This window comes from Pavona decussata, unplaced genomic scaffold (genome assembly GCF_977016875.1).
Source record: "Pavona decussata unplaced genomic scaffold, jaPavDecu1.1 SCAFFOLD_214, whole genome shotgun sequence".
Lineage (NCBI taxonomy): Eukaryota > Metazoa > Cnidaria > Anthozoa > Scleractinia > Agariciidae > Pavona > Pavona decussata.
Genome location: NW_028145619.1, coordinates 726,429 through 750,835, shown reverse-complemented (window position 1 = coordinate 750,835; position 24,407 = coordinate 726,429). Strand labels below are relative to the sequence as shown.

At 39.1% G+C, this 24,407-nt stretch overlaps 4 protein-coding genes and 1 pseudogene across 5 annotated transcripts in view; 3 read left to right on the top strand and 2 right to left on the bottom strand.

Annotated features, from left to right (window-relative positions):
* Positions 1-4,990: 4,990 nt before the first annotated feature.
* Positions 4,991-19,771, top strand: LOC146460108 (uncharacterized; annotated as a pseudogene). Its single transcript, XR_014857687.1, has 2 exons — positions 4,991-5,589; positions 16,740-19,771. The product of XR_014857687.1 is annotated as an uncharacterized LOC146460108 (transcript).
* Positions 6,484-7,923, bottom strand: LOC146460111 (uncharacterized). Its single transcript, XM_085088402.1, has one exon. It carries the CDS (start codon positions 7,882-7,884, stop codon positions 6,718-6,720), a length of 1,167 nt encoding a protein of 388 aa, XP_084944528.1. The 5' UTR covers positions 7,885-7,923; the 3' UTR covers positions 6,484-6,717.
* Positions 8,216-13,633, top strand: LOC146460110 (uncharacterized). Its single transcript, XM_085088315.1, has one exon. It carries the CDS (start codon positions 8,216-8,218, stop codon positions 13,631-13,633), a length of 5,418 nt encoding a protein of 1,805 aa, XP_084944441.1.
* LOC146460109 (uncharacterized) lies at positions 13,931-15,255 on the bottom strand. The gene has a single exon (XM_085088314.1). It carries the CDS (start codon positions 14,969-14,971, stop codon positions 13,931-13,933), a length of 1,041 nt encoding a protein of 346 aa, XP_084944440.1. The 5' UTR covers positions 14,972-15,255.
* A 2,191-nt stretch (positions 19,772-21,962) lies between the features above and the next one.
* Positions 21,963-24,407, top strand: part of LOC146460106 (uncharacterized) — a 32,961-nt gene continuing 30,516 nt past the window's right edge. The window contains exon 1 of the mRNA XM_085088313.1: positions 21,963-22,027. The gene's annotated coding sequence lies outside the window, so the exon portion shown is untranslated. The remainder of the gene's footprint in view (positions 22,028-24,407) is intronic.

Here is a 24,407-nt window from a genome sequence, read left to right as displayed (position 1 = left end):
TCCTCTGGACCCTGTGCAGAAGCCACAGTTCTGTACTTCTCACGCTTAAAGAATGGCTCTTTAATGTGAAATGGTTTTGGCAGTTTTGGAAGGCCATCACAACTCTTACCGACATGTTTGTCGCTTCCCACCTCGGTCTTAATCAACCAATTTAGCTTATTGCATATTTGTTGTGGGTTAATATTAGTATGATGATTTGGAGGATTTGCGTGATAGTTAGCCCCGTGCTTCACCATTGTATGGGCGTTTCATTTTAATCTCACAGGTTATTTCTGTGTTATGAGTTCTGTGGGTTTTGCCTGTTTATTTGACTTCTTGTTGATTTCTTTTGTAGTGGCTGTGATTCTAATGTTGTTTGAAACATTTTAGCTAGGTTTATTTACCTGGAGTTGTAGTAGTAAGGCCTCTCTTATTCAGATTTATGTATTGAATTACTATCTGACAGTGGAATACGCTCTACTGTTACAATTTTTGTACTGCTTGGCCCAGCCATTTCTTCTTGTTGCAAGATGTCATGTTTCTTGTTACAGCCACATGTCTTTTGATAGGTTTTCTTTATCATGGAAACTTCTTATAGACTGCTATGCGTGTGCAGCAGAGGGATGAAGTGTGTGTTCTTGTCATTACTTTGCTCTGCATTATAACTCTGAGCTTTGTGTTGAGGGAGCTACATGTAAATCAGTGCTGGACATTGTGAGCAGTGGGGTCACCAAAACAACTACCACTGGGAACTAACTTTTCACCCTTAGATGCCAGACCCTTAGATATTTATTTATTTATTTATTTTTTCTGATTTTCATAATCATCGAAATGGTGATATCAACAATCACATTGCTGAGCACCATGTACAAACGAACCACAGAATCGATTGGGACACTGCCCAGTGCATTACCTACAGTACAAATTACTATCAACGACTCACTCTGGAAAGCTGGCTTACTAACTTAGAACAAACGCCACTCAACCGTTGCCTACAACTACCTGCACCATACAAATGACTTATTGACAACGCGTGTACCGGTATGGGTCATGTTTACTAGGCAATAAAATTAGTTTTCAGCTTTATAATTAAATATTTATCGTAGCACTTTTTTCTGGTATCTGTAATTCCCAAAAATAATGTGAAAGAAAGTAGTTTTTAATGATGAATCGTCAATAACATTGAAAACAAGTTAACACAAATTCAGCAAATAATAATATTATTTACATGAGGATATCATTTCGTTGTTTGGAACGACTTGTTCACTTAATATGTTAGCAGTGTTATCAGTAATCATTCCAGATATGGATAGGATTGATGTATAATTAACTTTCCCTTCCAATGTATTTTCAGGTCAAATTGGTCAGCATATTTTAAATTTTGCAACTGTTTTTATGCATCACTGGCTGTCAAGGTATAAAACAATGTTTAGGGTTTAAAATGCGGACTATGTTTAAAATAGAGAGGACTGGCATCTTGCTTTATCTTGGCAAAAAAAAACCCTGAATTTTAATGCGTAAGGTGGCTCGGAAGGGGTGTCAGTAAAACGCGGGGTCAGGGACGGGTTCGGGGTCGGGGTCATTTTTTTTTTTTTTTTTTTTTTTTTCAACATCGCAGGTTATTTGTGGGTCAAATAAGGATTAACGCCAACATAAAAAGTTAAGTCTCTAAAGCTTACTAGCTTAGGATAGGTCATCGGTGACAACACTTGATACAGTTCCGTATTCTGGCGGACTTTGGTTCCGTGTATTGACTACCTTTTATTCTTCCAAGAAACGAAATGAGGCAAAAAATACAAGGTACGAGTCAATATATTTCCTTAAACTAACAAATTCTTGAACTAGAATGTGCATGAAGTTACTATGAACACCCCCGCCGCCTTCCATGATCGTGCTCGTTTGTTACAGTCAATCCATGTCACACGTGACTATTATTTCCGAGAATGAAATAAACATGAGTTCGAATTCCTTTGTAAAGCTCGGCATTTGAATTGAATGTGGAACATTTCTCTGGAAATCTTTCCGAAAAAGACACATTAACTGACAAAAAAGAGATTCAAAATACTTGAGAGACAATTGTTATTCTTGAACTTTCCATACATTTTCCTGTATTTTTTTCCCGCGAACTATTTTTAGTAGCAGTTCACGGCTGGTTCGCTTTACAGACAAATGTATGGAAAGTTCAAAACACGACTGGACACTTTCTGGCACAGTTACATCTCTCCAATTTTTTTTTTCCTAAAATCCTTTTCCTAGTGCTAAAAGTTTCCAATTCATGAATTTTTCAGCAGCGATGTTTTATGAAAATTATTTGACATCGGAAGTTCCATACAAACACTGTTATTTCAAGCCTGTTTGCCTACTCGTCAAAATGGAGTCGAAAACCGTGATAAGGCCTATTTACATGTCAGTTTTGATGTCGGCAATGAGATTTCAGACTTCTTGTAGAAATTTCCCTAGTTTATTGACAGTATAAAACTGTGAATTTTTCTTTACATTACAGCTCGAGTATTTCAAGAATAACAATTGTCTCTTAAGTATTTTTAATCTTTTTGTCAGTTAATGCGTCTTTTTCGGAAAGATTTCCAGAGAAATGTTCTACATTCCATTCAAATGCCGAGCTTTTCAAAGGAATTCGAACGCATGTTTATTTCATTCTTGGAAATAATAGTCACGCATGACATGGATTGACTGTAACAAACGAGCACGATCATGAGACGGCGGGGGTGTTCACAGTAAGTTCATGCACATTCTAGTTCAAGAATTTGTTAGTTCAAGGAAATATATTGTCTCGTACCTTGTATTTTTTGCCTCATTTCGTTTCTTAGAAGAATAAAAGGTAGTCAATTCGCGGAACCAATATCCGCCAGGATACGGAACTGCATTGAGTGTTGTCACCGATGACCTATCCTAAGCTAGTAAGCTTTAGAGACGTAACTTTTTTATATTGGCTTTAATCCTTATTTGACCCACAAATGACCTGTGATGTGAAAAAAAAAAAGAAAGAAAAAAGAGAGAAAAAAACAAAGAAAAAAAAAAAGAAAAAAAATGACCCCGACCCCGCGTTTTACTGACACCCGCTCGGAAGTGTGTCGGCATTTTAGGTTTTTAGCGTTTGGCCAAGGGTTCAGCTTCTTGGCTTTGATGTCATTAAAAGCAATTTTTTAATATTTCATATCTTCATTCAAACAATTTTTAACCAGCTACATCCTTCTCTACAGTGATTTATTAGCAAATCTCTTTTTTTTTTTCAAGAATTAAGTCACATAATAAAAAAGCAACAAGTTTTGGACATTACTTACAATATCTGCCACCTGGAATTTGTACGCAAGCGCTACCTTCGCTGTTGTACACTCCATGTATGGACTTCCAGGATCAGGCTGTTCCAGTCACAATTATTCTTATGAGCCTGCAAATCTACAAGCCAAGGTGCAGTTGTACAAAAGCCAATTACTGCTAATCCCCAAATTATTAAAAGTAAACCAAGGTGTTCATCTTGCTCATTAAAAATGTTTTTTAAAGCTGCTTAAATTAAGCTGCTTTTAATCAAAACTGAAGGGGGGGGGGGGGGGTTTCTTTTCGAAAAATACTTATGATTACTTGGGTTAACGTGAAGTTTGATTCAAGTTTAGTTATTATAAAAAATCAAACTTCACATTATCCCAGGATTTGCTTAATCAGGCTTTGAACTACTGGTCCCAGTTGATTATGCAGTGGAGTGTGTCAAGAGCAAGTCAAGATGGCAGACAAAAACATTCCAAGGATAAAAAACAGACAGAACATGTTTTTGCAAGAAGTGGCCTCTGCAGCGGAGACTGCTAACATGAGCATCCTAAAAGTCCCTAAAACATGAATGTTTCTGTTAAAATGCTGACCCAAAAATGGACAAATAAGTATCATAATTTGCGAAAATAATAATTATTGTAATCTTTGTCAGTTATTGTACATTTCCTCTGGGTGTTAGAAAAACTGATAAACTTGATGGGACTTTGAACGATCTGTAACCTATTTAAGCTATCTTGTACCTATTCTATGTTTTATACTCAGTCTTAGCTGTATTATACCCAGTCTATAGTCTGTGTTTTATACTGACTGTAATCCAAAGATATCTGGGGCTTGCAGTCGCTAACTTGCTATGCATCAATGAACATGAAAAGCCTGAGCATGAAATATTTTGAAAAAATATTAACTTTAAAAGAATATTTATTGTATTTAGCCATTTCTGTTATTTTAGAAATTGTGCAACTTGATGTCAAGCATGATAGATGAAAAAGGCAGTGTTGTTTAACAACTGAACAATCATTAAGTATTGCATGATTTGCACCTTCTTTCCATTATCAGTGTTTAGTGGTGAGAAATGGAGGTTGACGACGGTTTAGAGAAGTTTAAAAGATTTGTAAAGGAAGGAATATGAGAGTAAATTGTCTTCAATTCTTGGCCAGCCTGTAAATCAACAGATGTCTGCAATGTAGAAGGATGAATTTGCAACTCTTTTTAGTTGAAATATTCCAACATGCAAGTCTTTCAGTGCACTTGGTGATAGATCATTTTCTATGGCCATTCCTAAGCTGTGGAATAGTCTACCAGCTGACATTCACAATGCATCTTCCATTCACGAGATCCCTAGAGTCATTTTTAAAAGATAACACACCGTTAGATTCTTAGTATTTCGGCTTGGTTTTCTTTTTCTTCAAGTGAATATATTTGTATACCCTATCTATTGTAATATGTATATTTAGGTTTTTTGATAATATTTTATTGCTGATATTCATGTAAAATTGATTCATTTATTGTTACTTTCATTTTCTTTAAGACTGTAATGTGCAGTTGAAAACAGCAATGTTGATACCTGTGCAATATAAGTTAATCAATTATTTATTATTATTGTTATTATTATTATTATTATTATTATTATTATTATTATTATTATTATTATTATTATTAAATATATAAGGCCCAAAGAGCAAAATGTTTGGCAACTAAAATACTTGTGCTAGCAATCAATGTTTTTTCCTGAAAGTCAAACCCTGTAAATATTTTAATTCTTTGTTGAGTCAGTAAATTGACTGTGTTTTGAATTTGAAAAACCATGGTTTTGATTCTCCTGGGATCTCATCAGTTGCTTGTAGTTACTCTTTAAAGAACACCATGTTTCTTCCAAGAATGATGACGCTTTCTGTTTGGCTTGATGTATTTATGTTCTGTATGTACACTGCTCAGATCCATTATAGGATTTCAATATTTTTGACTATCCAAAGATTACCAATTGTTAATTGAAGTTTTGACGCCTTTCTGAAGCTGATGTACACATGTTTTTGCATGTGCAGGACAGCCTAAATGTTTTTGTGCTTTTGTATTAACGCATTTCGTAAATTTTAATCAGTTGTGGCTGTTATTTTTTGCTCATTGTTTCGCTTCATGTGGTATTTATTTCAGTTGTGTATTTGTCTGCCATTGAATCAGAAGCTTCATTTCATCTTCAAGCTGCTGGCAGCAATAACATTTGTCCAGCTATGTTTTGCAACAAGTCGATTCCACAGCTTCTACACCTACACACAGTAAAGAGGGAAAGACAAAGGGTTTATCTAAATACTTAGTCCTTTCATTTGAGTGAGTTATGACAGAACAAGCTTTTCTTACCTGAACCAGTGACACCCCCAGGAACTAATTGCAAACTGTTACCAACATCCACTTCACCCATAATTAATATAATCATGTTTCTTATGTTAAAAAAAAGAAACAAATGAACTAAATTTTTTATGTTAAAATACGAAACCTTCAAACAAAGGTGGATATTTGGAGAGCAATGGATCTTAACACATGATTTGGGAAAGAAATGATCATTAAGTCCCTGGGCCTGTCAAAACTGATATATTGGGCATCAAATCTGGATGTCCCAAAGAAATATGTTGTTTCTATGGTGAAAACTAAATTTCTTGACCTTCATGGAAAAACAAAAAGTTGAAGGATGGCAATGAGGGACAAAAATGTCTCCTCCACAACTAATAATAATAATAATAATAATAATAATAATACAGTTGAACCTCTATGTGTGACCACCTCCCATAAGCGACCACCTATCTAAAACACCAAATTTTTCCCAGTCAAAGCCTTATAGTTGGAACATCTCATAAACAAGCACCACTCATAAGTGACGGCAATCACTTTTTTAGGTGACGGCATGATAATTTTCATTGTTTTAAACCTCTTTTAAGTAACCACTTGACACCTGATCTGATCTCCATATTGACTGTGTGTACCACGCTACTCTGAATTTAGGAGGAACTTTTAGTAGATGTGTCAGACCTGTTCCTAGCAGAGACCCCCTCTAGTTTGACTCTCGTAAAAGTAATCACCTCCAGTAAGCAACCACTTAATCTTGGCATTTTGGGTGAATGTTTACAGGAGGTTCGACTGTAATAATAATAATAATAATAATAATAATAATAATAATAATAATAATAATAAATAAAATCATTCTTTATTATAATATTCCAAGCAAAATTGATATTTACAAGTTAAAAGTAGAAAAAAGAGCTATTAAAACCTATTTACAATTCAATATTTAAAATTCATTTCGATTAAAAAAAAAAGCGACTATTTCCAAGCACAACAGAGCTATTTTCAAGCACAATGTTTTAACAATAGTAAGACTAAAATTTTGATGAAATAAAAAAGTTGTTAAAAAGATCCTAAAATACTAATTTACAACGTCACGCCATCATTCACTTTCTAAAATTAGCGGAGACACGCTTGGCTAGCGTTTAAGCGGCAGTCATCAATGAAATCCCCAAATGGAATTTTGTGAAAAGGTGTCCTGGAGCCTCTTACGCATGTGTGTACCGACCTTAAAATCTCAAAAGAAAGCAATGTTCTAATCCAAGTGATAGTAATGTGATAAGGTTCCTCATTCTTTTCTGAGAGCTTCTCGGCTAGGCGTTTGAGAAAGCAATTGCAGTCGGCTCCCATCCCACCGTTGGTTCCAAAAACTAGGGGAGTGAAAGATCCCATTTCAACGTCCAGCACCCTCTGTTGGTACTTCCGCTTTTTCTCCTCTTCCTGCTCTTTAAAGATTGTCGATGTTGCTTTTCCCTGGTTACACTTGGAGTTAACATGCGTTACTCTGACATCGAAAAATGCTGTAACTCCTCGAGACCAAAAGCCCCCTGCCTTCATGTCCAGTCTTGCCTCCGGACTTGTCACCGCGCTTCTGAGGTTGAATTGCTCATTATCGAGAGGTTGTAGTTGTGGTTCGACTTCAACGTTGGTGCAAACCTTACCAAGAAAAGAGGTAAGTAGGTTGCGGACGCCATCATGTCTCTGCGCCACGAACCCTCCCTTTTTGCATGACAGGGCATGGCAGACGGTATACTTCTCCCCACAAACACACTTGCTTGGTAAATCAGACAGGGGAAAACTATACCTTAAACGCAGAGAGTCTCTGAATTCTTGTTTATTCAGCACTAAGCCTTGATCGACAAGAGGTACTGCGGTAAGCCACGAGCTCGCACCCTTGTCTCTCGATTGGTTAACTGACCGCAGCAGATCCGAGGGTAGAGTGGAATCAATACTTTCCATTCTCGATTTCACCGACGCAATTTTTGAAGCTTGATGTTGTCTTTTTAACTCCTCCGTGGACCTCTCGCCTGCCACCATGAAAGTGCTCTGTTTGGTGATGGAATCTACGTGCGATGCTGTTATTGTCGTAGAAGCAGCAAACTGCTGTGGAGCTTCAAACCGTAAGTCAGGTACGCCAAGCCCTCCTTGAGCGGGTGTCAAAGTAAAAAGCTGACGCAGATTGCTAGGGAGGGGCTCCGTTTGACCGAATAGTGTTGGGAGGAGTAAGTCGTCAATCGCCTCTTGAATAGGGTCAACGTAATCTTCAAACGACTCTATTGTGCGCATGAAATAGGTAAACTTGGATTTGTAACCCTTCGTGAAAACAGTGTGTTGGAAACGAGTAGGGACTGGAACTAGTCAAATTCGCACGTGATCATTTGTATCAGATTTCTCGGATAGATTCTTGTTTTTGAATGTGACTCTGGAACTATTACTTCTAAATGTAGCGGAATTTATCTTGTACGTCGGAAATAGCGGAATTCTTTCTCAAGGAATGTTATCATGTAATCTTCGAGTTTATCAAGGATTAAAGAGTTTGGTCAAATACAACATTTTGGTGCCGGAGACCCGGGAGTGAAAGCAAGGAGAACAGAGCGCGTGTTTTGTGACCTTCGCCATGTCAGATGTCAAAAAGAAAATTCTGGAGCGCTCAGGGTTCAGAGTTCACGTTCGTAAAGTTATGAACAATGTGAAGGAGTTACTCAACAAAAGTGATGTGGAAAGCGTCCGACTAAAGCTGAAATCGCAAAAGATTAACCTGGAAAAACATCAGGAGGAAATTGCATCGCTTGATCAAGAAGTCGCAGAATTATTGCAAGCCGACGCAATCGAAAAGGAAATCCTGGAGCGCTGCGAGTTTAACGCGTCGCTGCAAGAAACGATCTTATTGATAACCTCATGTTTATCGTCGCCTAAACAGGAAGCGAATGATGTCGAAGAAACGGTGACATTGCCATCGGCGAGTCCGCAAGGATCTTTCCCTGCTCAAAATGGCGCGAAGGGCACAAACAAGGCAAAGCTACCGAAGCTCACGTTACCTAAGTTTACCGGGGATGCCACAAAATGGACAACATTTTGGGACAGCTTCTCATCTGCAATTCACACGAGTGAGGATCTGAATGAAGTCGACAAATTTCAGTATTTGAAATCATTATTGGAGGGCGCTGCAGCCGAAACCATTTCTGGTTTACCTCTCACAAGCTCAAATTACAACCATGCGGTCGATCTCCTAAACAAGCGGTTCGGAAGCAAACAAGTTATCATATCTAAACACATCGAGATGTTAATGCAGCTACCAAAAGTGAGTGATACTGGTGATCTTAAACAATTGCGGCAATTGTTGGACAAAACAGAGTCGGCTGTTCGAAGTTTGCAAGGAATTGGAATTTCCATTGACACGTACGGAACATTCCTAACCCCTGTGATCATGGCGAAAATTCCTCAAGAGTTGCGTTTAATTTTGAGTCGTGGTATGAGCGACGAGTGGGACCTCGACACATTAATAAAGTCGTTTGCAGAGGAGTTACAGATACGAGAAAGGTGTGCTCTGGGTCCAGTGACAGATCAGTCGAAAATGAGAGAAAAACGAGAGTTTGGGTTCGGTCAAAACAAGAGACCCCCCACGTCGTCGACACTTGTTTCATACAACGACAGACCTCAACAAAATAAGGAAATGTGGTGTACTTTCTGCAGTGGACCGCACCCTTCGGCGAGATGCGCTGTTGTTACGGAGCCAGAAGCGAAGAAAAGAATTCTCCGCCAAAAGGGGCGATGTTTTGGTTGTTTTCGGAGTGGTCATGTGAGCCGAGATTGCCAAGCGAGATGTTATCGTTGTGGCGGGAAACATCATGTATCGCTATGCGGCGTGCAAAACTCTTCACCACAATTCATGCAAGCAAGAAGAACCAATCAGGAACAAACTGTGAGTACAAATTTGTATTTCACCCAAGATGTTAAGAATAATTCTGTTTTGCTGCAAACTGCCAGAGCCAGGGTTGGAAATCCTAATGGAGGAAATTCTTGCCATGTGAGGGTTTTATTTGATTCATGTTCTCAAAGGTCTTACATAAGTACACGGTTGAGGAGCAAGTTAGGCCTGCCCTCATTTGGAAGTGAAACTGTTCTGATTAAAACGTTTGGAAACAATGAAGCCTCGTTGAAGAAATGTGACATTGTTCAATTTGCACTGGAATGCCAAGATCAGTTGAAAGTGTTTGTCAATGCTTATGAAGTTGAACTGATTTGTGGACCCATAGCCAACCAGACCATTGAGATTGCACAGCAAAGTTACCCTCATCTACAAGGCTTACCTCTTGCTGACTATTCCCGTGGCGATGAAGATCTTGAAGTAGATATTATGATTGGTGCTGATTATTACTGGTCCATTGTCCAGAACCATGTGGTACGGGGGGAGTCGCATGGACCTGTAGCAGTTCGTACAAGGCTGGGTTATGTTTTGAGTGGTCCTATTAACATAGCAGGTGCATTGCAGAGCTCATCAAGTGTTAACATGTCGCATGTTATGAAGACGGAGTGTCAAGTAGTTGAAGAAGACTTAAAGTCAGTTGATGTCTCTCTGAAAGAAGAACTGAACAAATTCTGGGACTATGATACTCTGGGAGTGAAGAATAGAGAAGAAGAATTCTATGAAGATTATCTTGCCAAAGTAAAGTCCAATGGTAGCCGTTATGAAGTTTCTCTTCCCTTTAAGGAAGAACATCCTACAATTCCAGACAACTACTTGGTAGCACAGAAACGCCTCAGCTCCTCATTAGCAAGATTGAAGTCCAAGCCTGACATTCTACAACAGTATGATGACGTCATTAAGGACCAACTGAACTCTAGTGTTATAGAATTAGTTGACAAGAGTCGTGATCACGAAGTAATACCAGGAACTGTGCATTACATTCCTCATAAGGAAGTCGTGAAGGAAGACAGAACCACTACCAAACTACGAGTAGTGTATGATGCTAGTGCTAAATCTCAGAATGAACCAAGTCTGAATGACTGTCTGCTCCCTGGTCCAGCCTTAACACCATTGATCTTTGACATTCTCCTACGATTTCGTCTCCACAGAGTTGCACTGATTGGTGACTTGGAGAAAGCATTTTTAAATGTTGAAGTGGATCCTGAACAGAGGAATTTGTTAAGGTTCTTGTGGATAAATGACATCAGTTCCTCGAATCCGGAAGTCATCATCCTTAGATTCACACGGCTTGTGTTTGGCCTTGTCTGTTCACCGTTCATTTTGAATGTAACCCTGAGAAATCACTTGAGCAAGTATGAGAACATTGATCCAGCCTTTGTGAACACTGTTGTCGGAGCTTTGTATGTGGATGACTTTGCATCCGGAAAGGATTCAGTAAAGGACTGCTTCGAACTTTACGGAAAATTGAAGTTACGATTCAGAGAAGGAGGTTTCAACATGCGAAAATGGGCATCGAACAGCGAAGAGCTAAATCAGTTGATTGAGAAGGAGGAAGCTAACCTGTCATCATCAACTCAGACACCTTCAGAAACCAGTCCTTCTTTGACAAAGTCTAGTGTTCTCGAAGAAGACCTCATCAAAGTGATGGGAGTTCCATGGGATAGGATAGAAGACAGCTTCAAGTTTGATCTCGCGACCTTTGCTACACAAGCATTGGATGGAACACTGACAAAGCGGAAACTGTTGAGCATCACTGCTCGATTTTATGATCCATTAGGCTTGCTGTCACCAGTTATGTTGCCCTTGAAGTGTATGTTTCAAGAGATATGTCAGCTCAAGATTGGCTGGGATGAGGCCCTGCCAGAAGAGCTCTGTTTAAAGTGGAAAGAAGTAGCAGAAGACATGTTGAGAGTTTCAGTGATCAGTGTACCTCGCTGTGTCCTAGCTGGGATAGAAGCAGAAGATGTCAAGTCTATTCAACTACACGGTTTTGCAGACGCGAGTAAGATAGCTTATGGTGCAAACATCTACATTCTGGTGACAACCTCTAATGTCAGCTATTCGCAGCTGTTAGCCTCTAAAACTAGGGTGGCACCCTTGAAGGGAGAGACAATTCCTAGATTGGAATTGATGGCAGCATTGACTCTAGTAAACCTGATGACAGCTGTGTACAAGGCATTGGCTTGTACCATCAAGATTGACACTGTGTTCAATTGGATTGATTCTCAGATTGTATGGTGGTGGATTAATGGAGGGTCAAAACAATTCAAGCAGTTTGTGCAGAATCGAGTAACAAAGATTCGAAGTCTCTGGAGTAAAGAACATTGGGGATATTGCCCTTCTGAACTTAACCCAAGTGACATTGCCTCGCGAGGAACTAAGAGTTCCGATCTTGTATCCAATGATCTATGGTGGAAAGGAGCACCATTTCTAGAGAAGGAGAAGGATCAATGGCCAAGCCCACCTAATTGTCCTGTTGGTGAAGGCACCCTCTCAGAAGAAACTACAAAGAAATTGAAGAAAGAAGATGCAGATGGAATCTCACAAGTAATGACCGTATTGGTCCAAGCCCCTGAAAACATCTCTGAAGTTATCCAACCAGAGAGATTTAGCAGTCTCAGCAAGCTTATCAGAGTAACCGCCCTTGTATTGAAGTTCATCAGACGGATTAAAAGAGTTCCAGAAATGCATTCAAATGTTAGTTCACAGGAAATGAATGCTGCAAAAATTCTCTGGTACAAAGACGTTCAAGGGAAACTTGATGAAAGGGAGAGATCAAGTTCGACTTGGGAACAGTTAGGAGTCTTTAAAGATGAAGATGGAGTATTGCGATGCAAGGGAAGGATTCAGAATTCTTCACTTCCATACTCAGCCAAGTTTCCAATCCTGTTACCGAGAAAGCAGCACTTCACAAGATTAGTAATTGCACAAAGTCATGAAAACGTGAAACACAATGGGGTTGGAGAAACTCTCACTGAAACTCGGTCACAGTTCTGGATAATCAAAGGACGACAAGCTGTCAAGGATGTACTCTCTAAGTGCATTACATGTAAGAAGATACAAGGGAGAGCTTTCAGTAGCCCACCTCCTCCTCCATTACCTTCATTTCGAGTCTCAGATGATCTGGCCTTCTCCAAAGTTGGTGTAGACTTTGCTGGCCCCCTTTATGTTAAGAATATCTACCAGTCCAAGGGAGACATGTTCAAGTGTTACATTGCTCTATTTACATGTGCACGTACCAGAGCTGTGCACCTTGAACTCACACCCGATTTGACCGCCAAGTCATTTCTAAGAGTGCTTAAACGTTTCTTTGGAAGACGAGGGATACCCAACCTGTTCATCTCAGATAACGGGAAAACTTTCAAAGATTCAGAAGTTCAGAAGTTCGTTCTTAACAAGAACATTGACTGGAATTTCAATGTGCCCACTGCAAGCTGGTGGGGCGGTTTTTTCGAAATCTGCGTCAAACTTGTGAAAAGGTGTCTGAAGAAAGTACTGGGAAATGCAAAGCTTAGTTATGAAGAACTGGAATCAGCCCTGATTGAAACTGAAGGAGTGTTAAATTCCAGGCCGTTAACCTATGTGTACAATGAGTTGTCAGAAGCTCCACTAACACCTTCTCATCTCGTAATTGGTCGACGTCTCTTGGAGCAACCCTCTGCTACCAGTGTACCTCTGAGCACTTTAGCCCGACGGGGACGATATTTGGAGAGTCTCCTCGCCCACTTCAGAAATCGTTGGAGGAAAGAATACCTGACTGGCATCAGAGAGTATCAGAAACTTAAGGGAGAACCGAGAAGAACCATTCAAATTGGTGACCTTGTGCACATATATGCAGACAAAACACCTAGACAGCAGTGGAGAATGGGCAAAGTAGAGAAGCTGTTGCGAGGAAGAGACAACGTTGTTCGCTCCGCCGAAGTGGCTACAGTAGACAAATCTCTGCGCAGGATTCGCATCAAGCGTCCATTTCAGAAGCTCTATCCTCTTGAAGTTAATGTGTTTGATGAAGGAGCAGCTGATATGGGAGCTGTCCAGTGTCACAGAGCAAGGAACATTTGTGTAGTCAGAGATGAAGATATTCCAATTGTGGTTACTGTATCTTAACTTTCAGATCTAAAACTTTGAACATTGGACTGAGTTTAAAGAGTTATCTTTACAGTTTCGCCTTATGATTGACTCCGTCAATCAGGGGGGAGTGTGTTGGAAACGAGTAGGGACTGGAACTAGTCAAATTCGCACGTGATCATTTGTATCAGATTTCTCGGATAGATTCTTGTTTTTGAATGTGACTCTCGAAGGAACTCTGGAACTATTACTTCTAAATGTAGCGGAATTTATCTTGTACGTCGGAAATAGCGGAATTCTTTCTCAAGGAATGTTATCATGTAATCTTCGAGTTTATCAAGGATTAAAGAGTTTGGTCAAATACAACACAGTGTAGGCTGCATGAGGCTGGCTCCTTGCTATCTCAGATAGGGCTTCGAGTTCTCCTTTCCATCCAAGGACCTTTTCCCGACAATATTGATCTTTGAACTCTTGAGATCCGATGACGGCCCCTAAGTGGCACTGACCTTCAGTTGTAATATTAACCTCGTCTCCAAACACCTTCTTTGCCTCAACTGCAAGTACGTCCGACTTGACAATCAGCCAGCTCTTTGGTCCATTCACTAGATAACCATACTTCTTTCCTTCCTGACTCAGGTGATTGTACCAATTATACAAGGGCACGATTTGTCCACCCCCCGCAGAGTCGTCGGCTAGCCATACTTGCTTAACACCTGGTGTGCTTATCCTTAAGCTCTGGATCATGATAGATGTATTGACCGAGTACCAGGGCATGGCTAAGGGATCCCCCTGCGTTGTACCCTCCTGTGATAGTATCTCACCTCCGCCGCAAATAAAGAGCTTCGACGGGCTTCTGTAGGTGTTAATGATGTAAAGTGACATTTCCTTGCAGGTTATCTGGATGTTATGTAAGGCGACGGATCTGTTCATTTGGTTAAAGGCATTGCTTGCATCTATCAGTAAAATACCATCTGTTCCTTCTTCTGCAAACACTTGTCTCATAGCATGTATCGCGGCCTCTGAGCCTGCACTATGGCCTGCACAAACCTGAAGAGGGCCCGCTGCGTCTTTGATCTCTTCCTTCAAACATCCAGCGATAGTTTTTCCAACTATTCGCCTCAGGACCTCGCCAACGCCAATAGGTCGTATTCCAGGGTTTTTATCCAAGGGGATGAGTCTGCAAGAGGTGTAGCCTTCTAGCAAAGACGGGTGGTAAGCGATCTTTAACAGATTTCTTGTGAAAAAGGCAATCTCCTCTCTCAAAACCTTGCCTTCAGCCTTGAAATTCTTGGAGCAAAGGATTCTTCGATATAGCTCGGCATCCATCCCCGACGGCCCGGCTGAGCCCTTTGTTTTGGATGCAGCATCAAAGATCATTTTCTCGTCGATCAGGTCAAAAACGCCAGGAGGAATGTAATCAATGGGCCCGTATAATAAACTCTCATCTGCGATATCTGCCGCTCCCGGATGTTTCTCCTTCAGCCCTTCTAGGACTTCTGGTGTAAGGTTGAGTAGGCCCGTTGAGCTCTCGCTATCCAAAAGCTTAATAGCTGCAGATAACTTTCCTTGGAACACCAATTTCGCAAAAACTTTGGATATGTCCTCAACTGTCCTAGCCTTCTTCGAGTTCACAAACTTCCCTTAGATGAATCTTACTTCCTTTAGCAAGAGATCTAAATCTCCTTGCCTCCACAGGTTTAATCTTCGTTCTATCGCTGCACTGTGCTCCTTGCTTTTAGAAGTAGCGGATGGCTTTTGCAGGATCAAAGTTGGGAGTACCATAAAAGATTTAAAAGCAACGGAGTTTAGATCCGAATTCGAATTAAACTGCTGTAACCAGAAAGTTAGCTCTTCTATAAAGGCTTTTCCGGCTCTTCCCGATGGTACATTGAAAATATTTCTCCTGAAATGGACAATTTCATCGTAAACATAATTGATATTTTCACAGAAACTCTCGTGACTTATGTTGCCCCATGTTTTGTTCTTGATTTCAGTGGGAAACACCTCGTAATCGGGTAAGTTTGGTTGAATTATGCTTTGCGCTCTCTGTGTTGTATCTTGAAATCTCTGGGGGGAAGTTGTTACCGACGTATACAAATCCAAGTTCACAGAGTTTGCGAAATTAGCATTTTCAGCTTGCCGAGGAATATTGTTTTGTTGAGCAGATTGACCATTTTCTTCAAAGACCTCTCGTTCACTGGACTCAGGTTCTCCCTCCTTTCTGTCCGCTACACTGAAGTTCCCGTTATTCTTCGTACCATCCTGTAGAATTTTTTCCAATCTTGAGGCCTGATCTCTCAGGTTTTGGCTCATTAACTTGAGATGTCCATAACCTTTCTCCTCCCATAAGTCCGTCATCACTTCTATGTAACCTTTCTTCCTTCCATTTGTGTAATAAGGAGGGTTGTTTGAAGACACCATTTCCTTGGCTTTTTTCTTGCACTCTATGATATCACTGTTCATCCGTTCTGTCCATTTCACCTTAGTTGCTTTTCTCGACATGTCCACACCGCCGTCGCCGGCGAATAATAATAATAATAATAATAATAATAATTCTTATTTATAATAATAAGATAATAATAATAATAATAATAATAATAGTAATTCTTATTTTTCTTGGCAGCCTTCCATTTGATGTTGGTTTTTATTCCCTTTTTTTAAGATTTTTAACTTTGTATGTATGATTGATTTTTTTTAATAAGAATAGCATAGTAACTTTATCAGAAAAAAAAAATCGCCTTGAAAGTTGTCTCTTTTTTCATCTAAATGAATTGTAAATAGTTTTTTAATAGTTCTTTTTTCTACTTTTAACTTGTGAATAGCAATTTGCTTGAAATATGTTAATAAAGAGTTCTCATTATCATTTATTTTTTATTTTTTTGTAATAATAATAATAATAATAATAATAATAATAATAATAATAATAATAATAGAATCCAAACTAATTGTCTTGTATTATTGTAAAAAATATCAATGATTAAATTAATGTATTGGTACAAAATTTATTTTTTTCCAGTAGAAACGAGATTTGTTTTATTTTTTTTGCAAAAATGCTGAAGTTGTTGACATGATTTTTGATAAAATACTTCTCAATAATCTTCTGAAAGTTGATTTTAATTATTGTTATGTTTCTCTGATTAAACAGGAAAACATGCCAAGATTATTGAAGGGCAAAAGAGGCCATAAGCATTCTGACAGTGCAGGGAGTCAGAGGAATCATGTTAGGGCTCCCACACGGGAGAAGAGTTATGAATGCAAACAGTGTGGCAAGTGTTTTAGCGGAGCAGAACATCTGAGAATACAGGAAAGAGTCCATACTGGGGAAAGGCCATATGAATGCAAACAGTGTGGCAAGTTTTTTTAGTGAAGCAGGGAGCCTAAGAAAGCATGAAAGAGTCCATACTGGAGAGAAGCCTTATAAATGCAAACAGTGTGGCAAGTGTTTTAGTCAAGCAGGAGATTTGATGAGGCATGAAAGAGTCCATACTGGAGAGAAGCCTTATAAATGCAAACAGTGTGGCAAGTGTTTTAGTCTAGCAGAACCTCTGAGGAAACATGAAAGAGTCCATACTGGAGAGAAGCCTTATGAATGCAAACACTGTGGCAAGCATTTCAGTCAAGTAGGACATCTGAGAATACATGAAAGAGTCCATACTGGAGAGAAGCCTTATGAATGCAAACAGTGTGGCAAGTGTTTTAGTGTAGCAGGGAGCCTACGAATGCATGAAAGAGTCCATACTGGAGAGAAGCCTTATCAATGCAAACAATGTGGCAAGTGTTTTAGGGTAGCAGGGACCCTAAGAATGCATGAAAGAGTCCATACTGAAGAGAAGCCTTACGAATGCAAACAGTGTGGCAAGTGTTTTAGTGTAGCAGGAAGCCTAAGAAAGCATGAAAGAGTTTATACTGGAGAGTGACCTTATGAATGCAAACAGTGTGGCAAGTGTTTTAGTCAAGGGGGATCCTTAAGGGTACATAAAAGAGTCCATACTGGAGAGAAACCTTACGAATGTAAACAGTGTGGCAAGTGTTTTAGTCGAGCAGAACATCTGAGGAAACATGAAAGAGTCCACACTGGAGAGAAGCCTTATGAATGCAAACAGTGTGGCAAGTGTTTCAACCACTTAGGAAGTTTACGAAAACACAAAAGTGCCCACCAGGGGGCTGTAAATTGTGTTAAGGATACCCTGTCAACACAAACCTCCTCTTTGCGATACTCCCAGTCAGAAGATGTTGAAAAACACATCTGTTGGATTTGTCTGGAGGAGCTTTGTAGTGAGGCTCTACTTGTTGAACATTATAAAAATCACATGACTAGTGTATAAAGTTGAATTTCTTATGACACCTGCTACATGTATTTATGACTCTGAGTTAAAGCATTTCATGAAAACAGAATAATGGCTGATGTAATGTTTTCCATATTTTATAAGTCAAGGGTAAAAGCTGCAAAAAGTATGAAACTTTTAGTTGCAGAGATACAGTTGAGCCCAGTTGTGTGAACACTTGCTTTGTTGTTGCGGTGGTTACCAATAACATGCGACCTTCTGCCTTCAACAGAGCTGAGTAAAGTTGAGTTTTAGTATATGTCATTGAACAAAGAACAACAATTACCATGAAGTCTGACAAGATTCCTAGATTGACTATTATTCTTAGCCTTTGACAGGTGATGAAAATTGTCCGGCACGTTTGTGAGTTTACCAGCAAATTATCCTGTGCAGTGAAAATTAAACAATACAGTGTCCTAACAAATAAATGATACTTATTCCTCAAGTTTAAATTGGCTCTTATATCAACTTTTTGGATGAAAAAAAAAAAAAACCAACTTTCTTCAATGAATTTTGCCTTCTTGTTGCAGGAAAAGTTGTCAATATCGTGGCTCTGCTCTCTGCTGTTTAGGTCTTGTCACAGTTAATAATAATGTCATGGGTTTTTCCTTGATTGATATCCTGCGCAATGCAACTTTAACCAGCTCTTTTGAAGGTGGTACGTTGCGTTTTTCTGCACCTCCGTCATATATATTTTATGTGCATATACAATCGTTTCATCTGGTCCCATAAGTTTCCATAATGGCAAGTTTGACTGTACAGACTGTAGAGTTTAATTTTTAAATAAACACCTCCAGTCGGCTTGTATATCAAAGGATAATGTGTGAGGCTGAAAGAATGTCTGAAAAATGAATAGTTAGTTAAGAACCGAACCTTCTGGGACAACTAGAAATTTTTTTAGGACAATGTGTATGGCCTGGGCATTATTTTTCGATATACATATGCCAGCAAGCCAGAAAGGTGTTCATGTATTTTAGAACTCACTGACTGATGTAAATCAAAGGAAACAAAAACGTCAAACAATACAGAGAAGGCAAGCAATCTTAACCTAGAACACAATTTTAGAACTCACTGACTGATGTAAATCAAAGGAAACAAAAACGTCAAACAATACAGAGAAGGCAAGCAATCTTAACCTAGAACACAAACAAAAAAATCACAAAGTATACAGGGAACTATGTTTTGACCCAAGAACCGGTCTGTATGCTTGTCAAATTAGCGGGAATTCAGAGAAATTTAGATACCAAGGCCAAATTACCACTTTGGTTTATTTTGCGCCAGTTTAAATGTTTTAACATTTAAAAATAGCCCCTACAATACTACAACACTGTTTAGTGATAACATTGTGGCAGTTTAACGGGTATCTGTCAGGGAGAGTTCCATTGAAGGCAAAAACTATGGTTTTTTCTACACGTAATTTAGACTTTAAGCTATTCCTCGTCTTTAGGAAAGCATATTAAACGAAGAACTCATTAACAAAGAGGCAATGCTGTAAGATATTTGACCCTTTAGTATTAAAATATTGTTACGTTCTTGTTTTGTTCCAGCCAAGGTTCGTTTACAGGCTCAGCTTTAAAAACTGCACAATGTATAAAATCGGTTCTTACTGAATTTAGTTACTCATTCTCTTTAACATCCGAAGGCCTCCATGTACAGTGAACATGCATATCCCCAAGACTGTTCTCCGTGAATTTTATCTCGTAGTTGTTAGAATTTCTTTTCGCGTGACGCATATGTTTGACGAAGTAGTTTTACTGAAGTAGATATTAAATGCTGGTTAGTAATTCCGGCCTTAACGTTAATGTTATTGTTCTTCCATTGCAGTTATTATTGTTGTTAATAAAGTTTTGTGTTATCAGCATCTTCCGTTCTGTTTTATCGCTTTTAACAGAACGGTGCCGCTGCCTGTTTACTCCTCGTGGGTAACAAAAATGTACGAATACATCGATTGAATTATTGAGAATGCACGAATGCACGGGAGTAGAATTAATTTTGAATTCTTTTGTTTTTTATTTCATTAATTTCTGTTTGCTGCACCCTTGCAATGGGCATTCAAATCACAACGTCTGTGCTAAGTGTCATTGCCAACTTTTCTTTTTCGTTCTAGAGTCGGTCAGTGCCTTTCACAGATCTTTGGAATAAGCTGGGCGATTTCCAACTGTGCTTTTGTTGAATTTTTGACAGTTTTTTTTTTTCGTTTACTCGATGAAATAATTTCCGATGGTTCTCTATCAACTGTCCAATCAAATCCAGGCGCTGCGGAAGGTGGAGTTGTTAGTGTTAAAGTGGAATTTGTAACTCTGCTTTGGCCAGCAGCAGTAGTTTGATTGGTCAGTTGAAAGGAAAGCCTTCAAAGAGATATGAAGAACGGATGAGAATACTTGGCAAAAGTAACGCAGGCTGCTTTGTAGGTGGATGGATGGATGGATGGATGGATGGATGGATGGATGGATGGATGGGTGGATGGATGGATAGCCTTTATTTAAACACGATAAGTCATAAAGCTAAACAGCTTGGTGGGTCGTGTGCAAGATAAAGAAAGACTTACTAGAGGGTCGTGAAGGGGGGAGGGGTACCCACGCCATTTCCCAGCCCAAGTTTATTTGTTCCAAATCTTACTTCATAGTGTTCCAATCCCATTCCCACAAGCAGAATTCGGAAAAAAAAAACCCAGTGTTATACATACCAGCTCTTTTGTCTTCACACATCCACAAAAATACGGCTTCTAAATACGACCCAACTGAAGACCCAGAAAATTCACGAGAATTTGCGAAGTTGTTCTACAGACAGGACCCTTTTAAACTGTACTGAAACGTGCAAGTAGGGAAGTTATAGCGATTATTTAGGTTACAAGTTGCTGCCACTTCACATTCCTGTCATTCCTGCCTGCAGGAAGTCTGTCATCCGACTTGTAAGTGTTATTATTCGGACGGATCATCAGTGTTGTTTCAAGAGCGCTGTCTACTTCTTCTTCCGAGTCACTGTCACTGGCACTAAAGTTGTCTACCCGTTCGTTGTTAGGAGACTTTGGTGGTAATCTGACATCCTCATTTTAATTAGGCGGCTTATCATTGTCGCTTGGAACTCTTTCTACGCCTTTCAGTGAGTTCAAATTGACTGGTTTCAAGACCGGTTCAGTTTCATATAAGTTCACACAGATACTGGTCCATAAGCGATCAGTAACAAGATCACTCTGACCAATCGAGGACATAGATTCTAATTTACCGTAAATGCTTCACTGCCTTGATACGGTGCACACCTCCTGAACCGTGATTAAAAACTTAATGTTTGTGATAAAAGCAGGCAGACATGTTAGCCTTCAAAATGTACTCACTGAGTCGTCCTAACGTTCCCATGGGACCACAGGAAAGTTTGCTGTGTAGGCTAGACGACATCGATTAATCCACTATGCAGACTAGAATTTGTTATTTCTTATCTGAAATAACACAGCGTCAAAAGTGAGAAAAGCCAGTTCCTTCTCTTTAGTTCACCATAGTTTTTTAAACTGTTCCACCAGAGGCTTTTCTCTCGCGGTTTTCGGTTCTGGTCAAAGTCTCTAGGAGGCTATCTATATTTAATAACACCCTCGTTCTTGGAGGTCTTGTTGCGCGCGGGAGCCGGAACCTCTGGTAGCCAAAGTACACTAAGGTATACTAAGTTAACGTATGAAAATAGTAAATTCTATAATTTGCGCACGAGGAACCTTTATACCTCCATAATCTGGGGGAATTTAGAACTCGTAAAATTATTATTATCCTGATCCTGAACAGGCTAGTCCAACTTGGTCCTCGTTGCGCGCGAGAAAACCTCTGTTAGCCAAAGTAGCACACAAAACAAAAATAGTATATTTACTAATTTGCTCACGACGAACCTTTACATCTTCATAACCTGAATTTAGAACATCGAACTAGTAAAATTTTCCTCCTGTGTCCCTCCCTGCCGGTTCTGACAAGAAATCCAAGGCATAGTCCAGTCCTACTTTTCATGAAGCTAAGTAGCCGCCCCTTTTTTTTTAGCCTTTGTCAAACGACATTATTCGAAGACTGTTTACGCGCGTGTTGTGGGTTGTGATCGGGTAAAGAAGCGGCGAGATTTCTTTTTATTGAAGGTAAGACAAGCTTTTCAGTGTTTTTTCAGCCACATAAGGGGTCTTTGGGTGATTCTATTAATCGATAGAGACGAGGATAGTGATTTTTGGATAGAAATGATAGTTTTGAGGTTGTGACCTGACCGCCATGTTAATTTTCCAACGCACCTCGAAACAGTGTTTGTGTGGGATAGTGGCATCGATTTTGATTTTTAAAATATCAATTGCAATAAAAATACCGTTAACTTGAAGTCCCTGCTAACTCGAATAAAATCCGATTTCCCCTGTATTTGACCCCACTTTTAAGTTTGACTTTGAGTAAAACTCGAATTCGTTAACTCGAACTTATTATTATAGAACAGCCGGTAACAGTGGGTTTACCTAAAACACGGAATCCGGAATCCGGAATAAAAAAAAAAACAAAAATGAAAATTCGTCGTCATGAAAATTTTAACGAAGGTTAAAGTCACTTGGGAAACAGTTTTTGTAGCTCATGAAAAATTATAATGTCAGTCAGTAGCCCAGTGAAATTTTCAAAAGTTTGTGTAAGATTTCAATTGCTGCAGTTAAGCCTGTTGTGTTAGTATTCTAAGACAGTCCCTTTAAAGCGTAAAACTTTAAAACACACCAGAACAACACCTATCTATGTTTATAAAATCAAATGCACGGAATCCGTAAATCAGGAAAGACTTTCTTTTCTTTCTATTTTTCTTTTTCTGTGTAATTGCTGTATGCTGATTGGCTTGTGGGTAGGGGATTTTCGTTCTTTCAGAAAAGCTAGGGGAGAGAGATGTGTACGATTGGTGCTGTTTTGACAGGTACAGTTGGCAAATTAGCCCATTCACAATGGTGACAATGGAAATTTATCTTTACACTTGTCATAACATTGTGACTAACGTATATTACGGCTCAACAAATTGTTTGGGCATAATGGTGGGAATAGGGCTTAAAATATTTAGACTTATTACCTCTAAATTAAAATCAATAGATCTATGGCTTCCAAGGTATCTGGAATAAAAGGATATAAAATAATTTGTTATCTACATCCTGCTATTGTGATTACTAAATTATGGGAAATCGTTCACAGGCTCCTGAAGTTCTTACTGTATTTCAAAAAAGGCCATCGATATAAAATGTTTCCTTTGTACCGGCAACTCGACACTCTTTTGTAAAAAGGTGCATAAATGAATACATGCATACATGACTGAAAATACGAATGTATGCCGGCAGGCATGACAGAACCACGAGCGAGTGAGTGAGTGAGCGAAGGAACAAAGGGAATGAATGAATGAATGAACGAACGACTGGACGGACGAACGGATGAGTTGATAAATGAATAAATAACTTTGCCCGCTGTCTATCCAGGGTCTGTGCCTATTCAAAGATTTTTTTAGATGAAATCTAAGCCACCCCCATACGGACTTGTTTCAAGACTTTTTATATCATTATGCAAAGACAGTGAGTCTTGCGAGGAGTTGATGAGTGATAAACGCAACACTTACTCTTTTCTCTAGTTACGTTTCATTGTCTATCTACGTGTTATGGCAGGAGGAAACGTTATCGAGTAGGAAGAGGTGTGGGGGTATTTAAGAGTACGTTTGAAGACTGGGAACCTTTATTCCAAATGAGTGGCTCAACTGCCTAAGCAATTGAAATCTAAGGGAAACTTTTGAAAATTTCACTGGGCTCCTGACTGATATTACAATTTTTCAAAAGCTATAAAAACTGTTTCCCAAGTGACTTTAACCTTTGTTGAAAAATTTTCATGTTGACGAAATTTATATATTTTTATTATTATTATTATTCCGGATTCCGGATTCCTGGTTTTAGGTAAACCTGGTAACTCGAACTCTGAAGGGAGACAAAAAACTATTCGAGTTAAAGGGATAGAATGAAAAAATCTATTTACTAATAAGTATGGAAATCTGATGTCAAATAATTTTCATGAAACATCGCTTTTGAAAAATTCATGAATTGGAAACTTTTGGCACTAGAAAAAGGATTTTAAGAACAAAATTGGAGGGATGTAGCAGTGCCAGAAAGCGTCCAGTCGTGTTTTGAACTTTCCATACATTTCCCTGTATTTTTTCCCGCAAACTATTTTTAGTAGCAGCTCACGGCTGGTTCGCTTTACAGGCAAATGTATGGAAAGTTCAAAACACGCCTGAGGCTTTCTGTCACAGCTACATCCCTCCAATTTCGTTCTTAAAATCCTTTTCCTAGTGCCAAAAGTTTCCAATTCATGAATTTTTCAGAAGCTATGTTTTATGAAAATTATTTGACATCGGATTTCCATACAAACACTGTTATTTCAAGCCTGTTTGCCTACCCATCAAAATGGCGTCGAAAACCGTGATAAGGCTTATTATACAGTCAAGTTGTCAGGGTAGATCAAAAATTC

Excerpts from the sequence above, each read along its gene's own strand:
- LOC146460111 (XM_085088402.1), bottom strand. The coding sequence starts at position 7,884 with ATGCGCACAATAGAGTCGTTTGAAGATTACGTTGACCCTATTCAAGAG.
- LOC146460110 (XM_085088315.1), top strand. The coding sequence starts at position 8,216 with ATGTCAGATGTCAAAAAGAAAATTCTGGAGCGCTCAGGGTTCAGAGTT.
- LOC146460109 (XM_085088314.1), bottom strand. The coding sequence starts at position 14,971 with ATGATCTTTGATGCTGCATCCAAAACAAAGGGCTCAGCCGGGCCGTCG.